Source organism: Uloborus diversus, chromosome 3 (assembly GCF_026930045.1).
Source record: "Uloborus diversus isolate 005 chromosome 3, Udiv.v.3.1, whole genome shotgun sequence".
NCBI classification, from domain to species: domain Eukaryota; kingdom Metazoa; phylum Arthropoda; class Arachnida; order Araneae; family Uloboridae; genus Uloborus; species Uloborus diversus.
In genome coordinates, this window is record NC_072733.1 from 164,045,274 (window position 1) to 164,060,084 (window position 14,811).

General features: G+C 32.2%; 1 protein-coding gene across 1 annotated transcript in view; it reads right to left on the minus strand.

The window, feature by feature from the left end:
- Nucleotides 1-14,811, minus strand: part of LOC129219031 (DNA (cytosine-5)-methyltransferase 3B-like) — a 91,839-nt gene that overhangs the window by 24,257 nt on the left and 52,771 nt on the right. The window contains exon 7 of the mRNA XM_054853351.1: nucleotides 5,286-5,437. Coding sequence (XP_054709326.1) covers nucleotides 5,286-5,437 — 152 coding nt within the window. The remainder of the gene's footprint in view (nucleotides 1-5,285; nucleotides 5,438-14,811) is intronic.

A 14,811-nucleotide genomic window follows, 5' to 3' on the forward strand; every position in this document is an offset into this window, starting at 1 on the left:
TCATACAGTTGAAGTCGCTTATAACGAAGACAAAGGGACCAAGGTGTTTGCTCGTTATAATCGAGTGCTTGTGAAAAACGCGTTCGTTAAAAAAATCGTAAAAATTCGTCATAGTCGGTTTTTTTTAAATCTTTATGCAGTACCAAAGAAGTTGTTTAATTTGCATTGAAATGTCTGAATATCTGTTTTTCGTCTCATTGTTTTTGAGGAATACACACACACACACATTGGAGCTGATTGCGATTTTGAGATGGATCACAATGTTTTTTTTTTCTTTTTTTTTAAAGAGCTTAACAAAACCTTGCGTGTTTAAAATTTTACTAAATATATTCAAGATAAAATGATATAAATTATGCCAAAGCAAATTCTAGCGTTAGTAACAAATTGTGGAAAAAAAAAAGAGTTGAAAGTGCAATGTGCAATAAATGATACAGACATGCACATTCAGAACTTAATTTTATCACAGTAAAAAAGACTTGGGCTTATGGAAGCAACCACATCTTGCATTTAAAAAGGGGCTCCTTGAAACACCAAAATACATGTCAGCAATTTTTCTTGCAATTTTGCACTTTAAGCATTGCTTTATTCTTTTGGTGAGTGATTATAAGATAAACTTTCTTCATCAATATATTTTCTGTTAAGAGCTTTAAAAAAATTGCATTTCCTGCATGTTTTGAGAGAACTTACCTAAGACCTAATATGACCTAAATGACTAGTTCCATTTCAAACATATTAATTAATAAATAGTATGAAAGTTAGATATAAAAATCTTCAAACAAAGAATTAAATGAAATGTAATGAACGAATAAAAATCAGAGCTTTATATTTTCCGTACTCCAATATCAGAATGGCTCATTTAATGAATGTAATTTTTATAAACATAAACAATTTACCCAATTGGGATTTTTGTTAATTATCAAATCGTCAACTAGACAAGGAAAAAAATACACATTTATACAAGAAAAAAATTCAGATATTTGTTTTTATATTTTTGTAGCCCAAATTGAAACAATTGGTTCACTTTGTGACCCATGAGTTAAGAATTAAATCTGCTCTCTCTCTCTGCTGTGTGATGTTCCAACTTGATCAACAACTAGTGACACATTCACAGAGCCGTCTGAGATGCCCCCAAAAGTTAGATGCTGATAATTGAGAGAGTCAATGAAGCCATGACTTAAAATTTTGAACTATTTCTTTTACATTTCCCAACTTCTTTAGAAAAACTATTTTAAAAATGCGTTTGATTTTTGCAATAAAAAAAATCTTCTAACATGGCCAACAGGCTGTCCCAAGATATTACGGCGATAAAAAATTAGGGAAATCGAATATGCATACCCTCCATATTTTTTCCTTTACACCTCAGAAATATCAGAAAATTTTTTTATTGCAATAAAATGACGGGAACCCGTGCAGACTTGAGGTCAAAGTTGGACCTGAAATCCTATACGGCTACTACAGTGGGAAGATTGGTGACTGTATAATTCCTTACTACATGCGACATCAATTTATTTAAAGCGTATATTTATAACAATATTACACTGCAAGAAACATCACTCCACATATTTTTGGTTCAATGTTTGCATTTTGCAGTCAAGATAAATCTTCCAGTACTCTCAAACGCAACATGACACAAATTGTTTTTGCTCCTCATCCACTGGTAGCGAACCATGAAAGTCCTGCATCATTTTTACCGCTCTTTCAGCTACATCGTTTACTGCTCTAAGCATTGAGACCGTCTTTTTAGCATCAAGGAATTAAATATCATTGACCCATAAAGAGGGGTTCTTGTTGAAAAAACTATCATCAATTTTTAAGTCTAGTAAACAATGACTGGCTTTTGCTGATATGAAATCCTCAATTGTTTTCTCTGCAAAATAATCAAATAAGCGGTAACAAATGCACGATATAAATGAATAATTAAACAACTAGATGAAATCAATGTGCAAAACGTACCATACGATGAACCACAAAGATCTTACTTCGATGGAATGTATTTTTTCTCATGCGTCGAAAAAGCTTCTTTACGTAAATTCGTCACAATATTTTATTATTTCTTCTTCTACCTCATCATCAAAAAGAGCTAAGACTGCTATTTCGTCAGATAAATACCATAAATCCTGGATGATTTTTTGTGGAGCAGCTTTTGAGATAATTGGGTCCACATTTTCGCACGTTTTCAAAGATTTCAAAAAGCACAAATCTTTGTTGAGTGCTTTGACTTCCAAAATGCATTGAAAAAAGTCATGGTTTCATGTATATCATCACTACAAACAAGCAGACATCTGACAATGCTTCATTTTCCTTCATTTCTAATTTTAGTTGTGAACTAAATAGTAATAGTTTTAAGGAGTAAATCGTTCGAGCCATCAATTCTAAACAACACCGCAGCTCCTCTATAGCACTGTATTTTAGTGGGATCGATATTTTTCCAAGACTTTCTGAGATTTGGAAGAGTGTAATATCAGGGCTTGTTGTGACTTGCTTAATTTTCACTTTGAATACTGCCTTTAATACCAGTTTATATATATGATGGCGACAAGCAAAAGAAAGCATTTCTCTATGAAATTTTTGCTCAAGAAGGGTGCAAGTACCATTATAACGACCTGCATTTTAAGCTCTAGTATCACAATAGAGAATTTCAACTTTGTCTTCGAGATTCCAATCTAAAACTACTTTCCAAACAGCCTGTGTTTTTACATCCATATGAAATAACTATAGGTTAGCGATCTTCTGATTTTTGAGCACTCAAAGCTTTTATTCTTTCAACGCGGCTCCTTCTGCTCGTCGTCGGTTCGAATTCTTTGAATTTAAAAGATATGCTGACAGAAAATTCATCAATGTAACACCCAAGTGCGTCAATAATAGCTTCAAGAATAAACACAGATTCTTGTATTCTTAACTGACACCTGTCCAATGCAGCAACTAACTTTGGAATAATAAAATTACTCCTCATTACATATTTACTTGTTCCAGGTTTTGATTTACTTGTTCTAGATTCTGATATACTTGTTCCAAGTTCTGGTATTTTTCTCTCAGGTTCTGATATACTTGTTACAGTTCTAAGAAAATCCTATCTTTCTCCATTTTGATTAACTGAAGTGCATCAGCATGTGCAATATCAAATCAATTGTTTAAATTACTCACAAATTCTAGTTGGCACTGCCTGAATACTTCTTGCAATTTCCTTGCCTTTTTTTTTTTTTTTGTAAGTCTCTCCAAATTTGATACAAGATTTTAAGTTTACTCACACAATTTGGCAACAATTTAGTGGAAATGTGTCTTTTCCCAAAAGATGATTCATTCCTGAATAGCGAGATTTGCACTTTCACTGATGGTTAAATTTACTTCTCGAATGTTATAAAACCAAACAGAACTTGTTCGTTGCAGGGAAGTTCGAGCCCTTAATTTGATGTTTTATGACTCCCATTAAAAATATCCTTTTTTTATCAAGCTATGCAATTCCACTGCCATGTTTCATTCACAATGGAAGAACTATATTGCGCTCACTGACCGCAGTGTATTCGTACTGACCCGTTTTAAGTTTTGCAAATTGCCATGAATAAGCCCCCAACATCTGTTTTTCTGTTTTGATTTGTTTTCAATGCGCCATTTATAGCTATTTTGAGCTTTGCAAAGTATTGCATTGCCTGCGTTCACTTGCTTAGGAATACACGTGCTGTTTACACGTTTAGGTGCAAGTCGGCATGGGTTACCGTGCTTCAATTTGCATGAAACTGTTTTTTCAATGATTTTGATATAAAAAGAAAAAAAATAAGTGGGTATGCGTTTAAAAAAAAAAAAGTTTCATTTTTTTGGAACACCCTAATGGCCAATCTTTTTCTAAGTATGATATAAACCTGCAAAATAAAACTTAAAATACAGTATTATGTATACTATATGACTAAAAGCATTGGGACACTTTCAAAAATTCAGATTTTTACGGATTTCTGGAGAAATAAGAGACCAATTGCTCTATAATTTTTTTACATAAAAGGTATACTCCAGCTGTCATTTTCCAATAAAAATTAAGTCTACTATTCATTTAAGGGTCTGGCAACAAACTGAGAAAACAAAAAAAGGTTTTGGATCATCCTTTATTGTAAATAGCTGGGAATAAGCTATAAATTTCAGAAATAAGTTAACTATGTAAAATTTATTTTTATATTTTTGTCAAAGTATCTCTTATACCCACCGAGATATGAGCATTTCTTTCAAAACAAATTTTACGTGAAGGTTTTCGAGTGTGTTCCGTCACAGGTTACTAAACTTTCAGAATATTTGACAATAAATAAGCGAATCATAATGTAATAAAATTTGAAGTTAAAATATTAAAAATTTGATCAAATGTGTCATTTAAAGCAATCGAATTTTCACTGTGCATGCTCGAAAGAGAGCAATAAACCTTCATAATCCAAAGTGCAAGTGGATCCTGTAACTCATAAAAAAAATCCAGCTTGATATCTTTAAAATTTACAACATTATCAGCCATTTAATGAGCCAAAATTCAATAACTCTTGGATAGGTAATGAATCTTAAGGGGTTGTTCGCAAACCGGCAACACTTTCCTGTTATCCTGCAGAGTGATTCATGACAGAAACAGATTATTTGTGAACGATCCCTCACAATTTATCGCCTATTAATTTATAAAAAAGCCAAATATTGCTTTAAACATTCATATTTCATTAAATTTTCAATCTTCTAATTTCAAGTTTTTATGTTTCTCTTTTATGCTGTCAAATATTCTGAAAGTTTAGTAATGTTTGACGGAAAACTGCGTGTTATGAGCCGAAAACCTTCAAATAAAATTTGTATTTTTGAAAGAAATGCTTATATCTCCATGGGTACTATATACTTTCACTAAAATATAAAAATAAATTCTTCATAGTCCATTAACTTATTGCTAAAATTTATAGCTTATTCCCACCTATTTACAACGAAAAATGATCAAAAACCTTTTTTGTGTTTACTCAATTTGTTGCTGGTCCCTTAAATGAGTAGTAGATTCAATTTTTATTGGTAAATGACAACTAGAGTACACCTTTTATACGAAAAATATTACAGAGCAATTAATCCCTTATTTCTCCAGAAATCCATAAAAATGTGAATTTTTGAAAGTGTCCCAATACTTTTGGTCATACAGTATATGTTTGATAATTCTAGAAGAATGTTCCATGTACCACAGAAATTTTCTGCCAAATAAATTTAAATATAATGTAGTAAACACACAATCACAGTTAAGATTGGATAGAGTGAAAAGAATTTTTTTAATATAGATACAAAATTACCATTAAAAAACTTGTTATTACAGCTTTATCTTCTTGAATCAGAGGAGCAACATTTTCAAATAAAAAGAAAACATGGTTCCCTTCGTTGCATCTTCTAACTGTGTTCAAAATGCGAAAGAATTCAAAAAAGAGAATTCCGGTCCCTGTAAAATCTTTTAGAGAAATGAGTTATTAAAACTAAAAATCTTTTAAGTGCTTGTGAACTTTTTATTCAGGTAACAATAAAACTTAAAATTACAGGTATGCATGTCTTAAATTCCAATTCAACTTTTTTGCAGGTTGCATCATCATTATATAAATTGTCTACATCTCTCTCTCTCCATTAAAGTTTAGTGATTTCAAACAAATTGCAATGTTTGTTAAAAAAATAAGCAATTATCATAAAATAAAAAAGAAAGTTATTTCATTATCGGGTGATCAAAAAATGAGCATACAGGTACATTTGAAAAATTAATAATACTTGGATTAATGTGTGTAGATAGATAAAAATTGGCGCACATGCTTGAAATGACATGGGATTTTATTGTACGCATGAAACAAAATATGTGCAGGATTTCTATACAGTACGGTGCTATACCCAATAATGCTAGAAGTGTGAAAAAGATCTTTTGCATGCATTGTTTGGTGATTATCGCATGCATAGTGGCCACTTTCGTCATGCTTGGCCTCCCCTCCAGATCTCACCCCATGTGATTTTTGGCTCTGGGGATACTGCAGTTAACAGTCTACTAGGGCTCGACCGATGGCATTTTTTGGCCAATGGGCCGATGCTGATTGTTGGCCGATTGTTCAAAGATGGCCGATGGTCGATTGTTTTCCTCCAAATGGCCGATTGCCGATGCCATTGGCCGATGGCAAAAAAAAAAAAAAAAATCAAACAGAAATAAATTGATAAGATTGTCAGGGATTTAAAGGATCATTGACTCATTTCACTTTACTTCCTTTCTACAAATAAGGAATTGCAATCACAAAAAAAAAAAACAGATTTCGACCTAAATTTCTATTTTACGATCATCTAATTTATACTAAACAAGTTTTTTTGGCACATCTGTACATGCATATGTACCTAAGAATATATAGATGACCAAAATATCCATTATGAACTTCAGTAATTGGGGTCGTTTCCAAAATTGTAGAAGTATTTTTTTCTGAAAGAGCGTGCTTAAAAACAAAGGATCTGACCATTTTTTAAATAATTTGTTCAAGTTTAATATTTATTAAAAATTACTTAAATCGGTGCACTTTCATTGTTTACGTTTCTGTCCGATGACATCAAAAATGATAAAATGCCATTCAATGTTGCCATTCACAGCACAAAATATTTAATTCGCATCTTTACTCACATGCATTGGCAACGATATGGTTGACAGCAAGCGTAGAGCGCAATTTTAATTCGCTTCTTGATTATCATAATTTGGAAACGTGGTAGAAAAATGCGCCAAAGAGCATCATTTGTGACGTCATCAAGACCACGCCTTGTTTGAAAAATCGAACATTTTAAAAAATTAATTAAAAGATAACTGTTGGGAAAATAAAAGTATTTTCTGGGTCAATGTTTTTTTTTTTTTTTTTTTGCTTATTCTATCAATTTCAGTGACAAAAGGTACTACTTTTGACAGAAGAAAACAACCCCATTATTGTAAATTATCTTGTGATGTCTTCATGCGCGTAAACTTGCGTCACTCCAAAACGTTATGAAATAGTAAGTTGAAAACTCATACGTACGTAGTATGATCTAAAAGTTCGAGGACAAGTTGTATAAAACCTTACCCTGAATAGTTCACATTACCGAAGCACATCTATTTACAAAATAGTCACCTTGAACGATTATCCACTCTGCCAACGTTCGTATAGCTTTTAGAAGCTCTCCTGGAAGACATTTTTCGCAACCTCCTGTAAACACCTCTTATGCTGAAGCTTTAACTTCATTGTGAGGAAGAAGGCGACTTTCATGTTGAGGACGCACGGTTTGATTGGTCAATACTCTGATATGACAAACAAATAACATAACGTTTCGTCAGATTTAGCTCCGTGTGACTTTTTCCTGTTCCCAACAAAAAAACATTTGCATGGACGCCGCTTTCTTCCGTCAGGAGAAGATAAAGCTGCATCATAGAAGATAGCAAAAAATGGCTTCTAGGAGTGTTTCCAAAAGTTATATGAACACTGGCAGAAGTACATAGTCCCTCAAGGTGATCTTTTGAAGGTGGATGTGCTTCGGTAATGTGAACTATTCTGGGTAAGGTCCATTCTGGGTAAAGCTTGTCCGTGAACTTTTGGATCGTACTACGTACCATCTGTATCGGGTGTAGTTAAGTTTCTCCTTTTCTGACTGCTGTATGATGAAAGAGAAAGAACAACAGCCCCACCCCCTCCCCCACCTAAAAAAAAGAGGAAGAAGGGAAAAAGCGAAGAAAAACAAAAAGACTGTTTAATAACAATTTTTTTTTTTAATTTGAACATATAACTAAGGTTTCAGTAATATTGTAATAATGTATTGATTTAGATACACTAAACATGGTTAAAAAACATTAAATTATGTTGTTTAATCATTCAAGAAAAAAAAAAGAATAAAACAATGAAACGTCAACAAATTACGCAATTAAAGTGGAAAGATTGCACATAGACATTTTTTAGTCATCAAATAAAACAAAAAAGGTAACAGATAAATTACAACATTAAATCAAAATAGGAATATTTTTATACTTATTTAAAATGTATCAATAGAAAAGTTTGCATTTCTCATAAAAGCTATAACAGTGACATAACTTGTGCTGAAAAAAGAAATAGCCATGAAAAGAGTGAGGTTCTTAAAACGCAGCTACAATAAACTCAATATTTACACCAAGTTAAAAACTGAATACATATAATACTTCATCTGATGTTTGCACACATAATATTGAGCAATTTGATTGTTTAATCTCTTATGAAGCTTTACAAACAAGTTCAAATTATTTTTTTCAATTTAACAACAATTTTCTGAAGTTTAAAAAATTGCATAATAGAAAGTTCATGAAACTTTTGTATAAAAAATGAAAATAACTTATTCATTGATTTTATCTAAATACATAAAAATAGTTACTTACAACAGAAAAGAAATCAATCGCTATTAATGATGCAAAAAAGATGATACATTACGAAATATAGATGAAACAAGTATGAGAAATACGCAAAATGACATTTCTTAACCAGAATAAATAATCGCTAGATATTTAAGAAATGCTTGAAACGATGAGGGAGGGTAAGGGGGGTCACCCTCTGATTTTAGAGTAACTCACACTTCGCGCTTTTAACTTCGGTCTCATTTTTTTAGTACAGAACAGCTACCACCAACGCCTCGGAAAAGTTTCTGAATCTACTTCAGCACTTCGGAAGAAAAAATTCAAAAATCTCCTTGATTTCCGAATTATGTCACCATTCAACACGTCTTTAATCAATTTCTTACATTAATGCTCTGAATTCTTTCTAAACAATAGATAAAGTTTGAAAAAAAAATCTCTAATTTTATGAATGGAGTTAGTTTTAAACAACTCAGAAGTACAAATAGTTTGATTTCAGAAATTGAGGGAGTGGGAGGAGGGGCACGCAAGTGTTCTCGGAAATTCTTAAAATAGTCGTAAAAATAGAGTTCAAAATAATCATAAACATTGAGCAGAAAAACCCTTTCCAAACTTGCACTCGAGTTTGTTTTGACGTGCAGTGGCAGGTTTAAAATATAGCAAATGCTGCAATTGCACAAGAGGCCCCATAACCTTAGGGGCACCGTAGGAGTTACAAAAATGCTTATGATAAATGTTTTACAACTTCTGTGATAGAGAAATAGGGCCCCAAAATGTATTTTGACGGGCCTCAAACTTGTAACTCCGCCGAAGCGATACAGAAAAGACTGCATTACTGTGATTCATATTACAAATATCGAAAAATATAAAATTACCATCTGTTCAACGGAATCTAATAAAATGACACAAAAACCGGATTCGCCATCTCAAATTTGTTTCCATGGTCTCAAATTTGGCAATATATGTACGCACACCCCACATGCGAAAATTTATCCTTCTACAGATTACCATTTTTGAGTTATGACATAAGAGATACATACGTACATCCTGCTGCAAGAAACAACGCAATAATTAACTTGTTTGGTACCTCAATGCAGTATTAAAAACACTTTCAGGGGTGATTAAAATAGAAATTCATACTGAAATTTAAGTAAACAATTTTATATGAAAACAATAACTCCCTTTTCTTTGTATTAAAAAGTAAAACAACAAAGGTCCTTTTTTTCGAAAACATCGGCCTATTCCATCGGCTTTTCGATGTTTTTAAGGCCGATGGACCGATGTTTCCTCCAAATTAACATCGGCCGCTGATGCTGATGCCTAAATTGTTGAACCATCGGCGCCGATGCATCGGTCGAGTCCTACAGTCTACCACGATCACCCGACATCAATAGGAATGGTAAAATATTACATCCAACCCCGATTCCTCAACATATTTTTTCCCGTGGTTACAAGAAAACTCATTTTAAGCATGTGCATCTATTTTTACCTATCTACATACCTCATTCCGTGTTAATTTTTCAAATGCAAACTCATTTTCTGATCACCCGGTACATTGGTAAAATGTTCATATGACCCTCAACAAGTTAAAAGACATTTTCACAGAACTAGGTTGCCAACAGGCAGAGTCAGATAAAAATATAAAATATTTGCGCATGCAACTCAAAAGTATCTGCAAGCTAATCATTGTCTATCACGTACAAAAAAAAAATAAAAAAAAAATTAAAAAATAAAAAATAAATAAAAAAATAAAATAAAATAAAAATAATAATAATTAAAAACAAAAACATTTTTAATCATAAGAAATAAATACTTGCAGGTATATGCTTTGAGGTTACAAGGAACTAAATTTCATGCCAATTATGTGAGCCTATGGATCAAAGACCTAAGCTAAATTTCAAAATTTTAAAACTAAGCTTCTTTCAGCAGTCTATATTATCTAGCTATGATTACTACGTTTTACATTAGCAATATTAATTTTAAACAAATTAGAAGTAAAGAAGGAGAGCCTGAATGATTGTCGCGAGATGCGCGTGATCGCAACGAATGTATCCGCACAGCAGCGAATATATTCGCCTTACGCGCTTGCGTACATACTATCAATAGTTTTTAAAAATTAATTGAATAATATCAGTTTAAAACAAATTAAAAGTGAAAAGTAAGAACTTGAACGATTATCGCGAGATGCGCGTGCACGCAACGAATGTATCAGCAGCGAATACATCCACCGAACGCGCGGGTGTACTATATACAACTTGTAATACGCGCGGGTGTACTATATACAACTTGTAATAATTTTTACAATCTAAATAAATGACATCAATATCAATTCAAAACGAATTAGAAGTAAAGACATTACCTTTACTTCATATTCGTTTCAAATTGATCTAATTTTTATCTTTTATTTAAGAACTTTAACGATTATCGGACGACGTGCAACTTCCTGGCGAATGTATCCGCATGTCACGAATGTATCCGCGCACAGCGTACGTGCATGCGTCTACATTATTTAGCTCTGCCAACAGGCTGATTGCAGAATGACTTTTAGTCAATTGACATATAAGTTTTAGATGATGTCCTTACTGCAAAAAGGATTCTTTACACTACTCCACATTTGAGACAGTTCTTTTTTATGTGTTGTTTAAGAAGTATATTCTAAAGAGTTTTTAAATGTTTTATTACTCTCTCAGTTTGGAAGCAAAAAAAATATTTGGAGGAACAACATAATGACAAACTACTAACACATAGAGTTGATCTCAATGACTGACAAGATGGTCACGGCCAACAAAATAAAAAAAATAAAAGTATATTTATAAAATGTATTAAGTGAAGCACCACAAATCCGCCAACCTGAAACCCGCCAACATCTGAAATCTGTGTCTATTTTTTGCCTTTTTTTTATGAGGTTTTTTTCTTTTGCACTACAAATTTATTTTCTATACCTATTTCATTTCGATTTATAATAATCCAAAATGCAATCACTCATCCAAACATTTGTTTTTACCAGATGATTTCTGATAATAAGTTTTATTTTATATTATGCATTATAAGCATGCCAAAGGAATTAAACAAAAAAAAAAAACATATTTATTCAAAAATTTTGCTTGTGTATTTTTCCTCAATATGCTTTGTATTGTGTACTACTGAAAACATAAGACATATCGTACACCGAAAGCAGATGCTAAAAGATTGCTGCAGAGTTGCAGCAAAACACTAATATTTTGTGTGACACATGGCATCAAAGAAACAAAAAAAAGCCGAAAAACAAAGAATTCAGCATGTAAAAGTCGAATGTAGATGATTTTGGACAGTTCAATTGATAACAAATGCTCAATTACTCAAAATAAATACTAAGTATTTTCAAACTGGCGCCGAATGTAACAGCTAAAAGAATTAACTATCGTATTTTTTTAATGATTATAATTTATTCAATTGTCTTATAAAGTAGTTCATAAATATTTAAAGGCTTCATTGTTTCATTTTTTCAGTTTTAAGATACTGCTTAAAAAGTTAAGTTTCTGTATGACCTGAAATCTGCAAAATCCTAAAATCCACACAGCCACTTATCTGAATTGTGCGAATTTTGACCCTCCACTGTCTATAATTACAAAAATTACAGCAACAATAAACCAAAGTTGCATGGCAAAATTTCAAATAGAGAATGGTTGCAAATAGAAAAGCAGAGTCAATCTAAGATACAGCAGTTATACTAAAAAGACAGTTGTAAAAACAAGAAGCTTCAGGACATTTTGTAACTTGTTCCTACATCAAAAACTACAATGCTTTGTAGAAAAAAATTAAGAAGGTTGAAAACAAAGAATCTTCTCAATTTATCATGCATTTCCAGATAATAAATTTTTTTTTTTAATTAATACAACCAGTAACATCAAAGGGTTTTTTTTTTTTCAATTACAATTTCTTTGATTGAAAAAAATACTTGGCACTCTTTATTCAATTTGCTGGCCGAAACCGTATTGCAGACACTTTTCGCTACACACACCTTTTAAACCTAGCTTTATGATTGTCTTCTTGTTTTCACAAAAATCTCCTGAATAGAATGGAAACAAAAAATTTAAATGTGGTAAAATAAATGAACTAAAAGTGCCAACCTGACCAGTTTCTACAAGCTAAAACTTTCAGGTCTACCCTTATATATATAGTGCCTGTAAAAATGATGGTTCAAATATTTTTAAAAGCTGTTAAACTCACTGGTGGAAGTTCTCCTACTCAAGGAATGTAGTGTTCGGTAGCAATGATTCATAGTAAAAAAAAAAATAATAATAAAAATTTTTTAAATAGGCACTTTTGATCAAAAATTCAAAAAAAAATTTTATGTCTTTTTGAAAGGCTGTAGTAAGAAAAATTTAACACCTCTTTCAAAATGGTGCATATCAATTGAGAAAAAAACATTATCTTTCACATTTAAAAAAAGGCACAAATTATCTTGCATTGTTCCAGAGATAAAGCACTTAAAAAAAATCTTGGAAATCGCAAGTGAGAAATAACATCAGTGCTGACACTTTTTGATTGCTTGTATCTTGGGCCAGGAATTTTCTGGAGAACAAAAGTGTACCTTATCTTACTTTCTTTTGAATTTTAACAAATGTGTTGAATTCAAAAACTTTCAAGACTTTAGAAAGGTAAGATTTTTTTCTTTTTCTGCCTGAATTGACATGGGCTATAGGCCTTGGGCACCTATATCAATTTTCAGAAAAGTAGTAAGGAAAAAGTAATCAAGAAAACATGATGAATATCATGGGAAGAAGAAATTGTCCGAACACTCAAAGGGGGACAATAAATATATTTTATCATTTCGTTTTCGCCAATTTGGTGAAAAATCAGGCTAATTACTGAAAATTCAAAGTCAGATGGACAGCTAAAGATAGTATTTGATTTAGATGAAATTTTGTATGACAAATAGGCTTGGAAAGAGGCAACTTTTTGGAATATAGGCTTTACATATTTCTCAATTTTGTTTTTTTTCACTCCATCCTAACAGGGAGCTTGAGGAGAATATGATTTTCTAACTTGGTATTTCTGGACCATCCTAGGATACATAGGGTGTGTGAACTAGTTAGTGTACATTTAAGCACAATTTCAGTTTCAAAATTTTATCATGTTACAAATTGTAGCATTTAGCAAGAAACAGTAAAAATATTTTAGATGATATATCTAATTATTTTGAGGCTCAGTGGTAGCGCTTTGCACTTCCACGGTGCACGCCTGAGTTCTATTTCCAGGTTGGGCACGGCTGACTCAGCCGTTCATCACTCAGTGGGTTGATAAAATGAGTACCAATCCTGCTTGGAAATTAAACCCTAGGGGTTCTACGTTTGCTTGACCACTTAACCGGGACAGCTGCTTTGCACTCCAGAGCCCTTGGTCAGGAAAACTTAGATAGGCTCTCATGGGCTGTTGCGCCACTGGGTTTGGTTATAATTATTTTTAAAAACTTGGGAGACTTTTAAAGTTCCATATCAGTATTTTAGGGGGTTTGAAATGAAAAAAGTGCCCCGAGCCAGTAAATGGACATCCCAACCAATAATCAAACAAAGCATATTCCCAGACCCCGAAGTGGTTTTTTTGAGGGAGAAAAGTAGGAAATAAGGAATTAAAAATTTTAAAAGTAGGAAAAACAGGAAAAAAATCTCTTAAAAAAGTAGGAAAAAATAAGAAGAGACAGGACTACACACACGTCAAGACGACTGAAAATCATTATTATGAAAAATAAACTGGTGGAAACAAAGATATTAATTACAAAAATTTGAAAATAAAATCCAAACAAACACCTTTCAACAATACAGTAATAAAATTTTTAAGTGTGAAAGAATAAAATGCAATATAGCGATCGCAAAAAGCCTTCAAGAGCATCTCTTTACTATTTGAAAATACACTTTCAGCTCATGTTGTCATAAACTATGATACAAAAGCAAGGCAAATATTAAATTAGTTTTAGTTAAAAATAATCAGCAGCTGACATGCATTCTTGCATAAACAGGGACAGATGTTTGAATTTGAAAAAAAAAAAAAGGAAAAGACTGAAAATGTAGGACAAAAATAAATTAGTTCTTAAATATGAGACATAAAATATATAATGAAATAATTAAACTAAATAAATAACGAAATAAGTAAACTAAAGGGTTTGTACTATGTTATATATTTTTAGCATTCAACATACATTTTTGTTTCAGGGACGACATTTATGGGGGTCAGTGGGGTCAATTTCTCAACTCCCTGGCTTTAGAAAATTAATGCTTAACTATACAAGTTTGTGCGGTTTTTGTTGTTTGCAGATAAAACTTGCATTCAGTATACATCCTTCTCTAGCCACCTCCGGGGGGAGGGGGGGGAGATCAAAGTGACAAGCCAGTTTTAATTTTAATTAAGCAATAAAAACGAATATTGTTTTAATGGTTTGATTTTTATCTCCTTCTTGTTACAAAATTTTTGTCCCGGAAAAAAAGGAA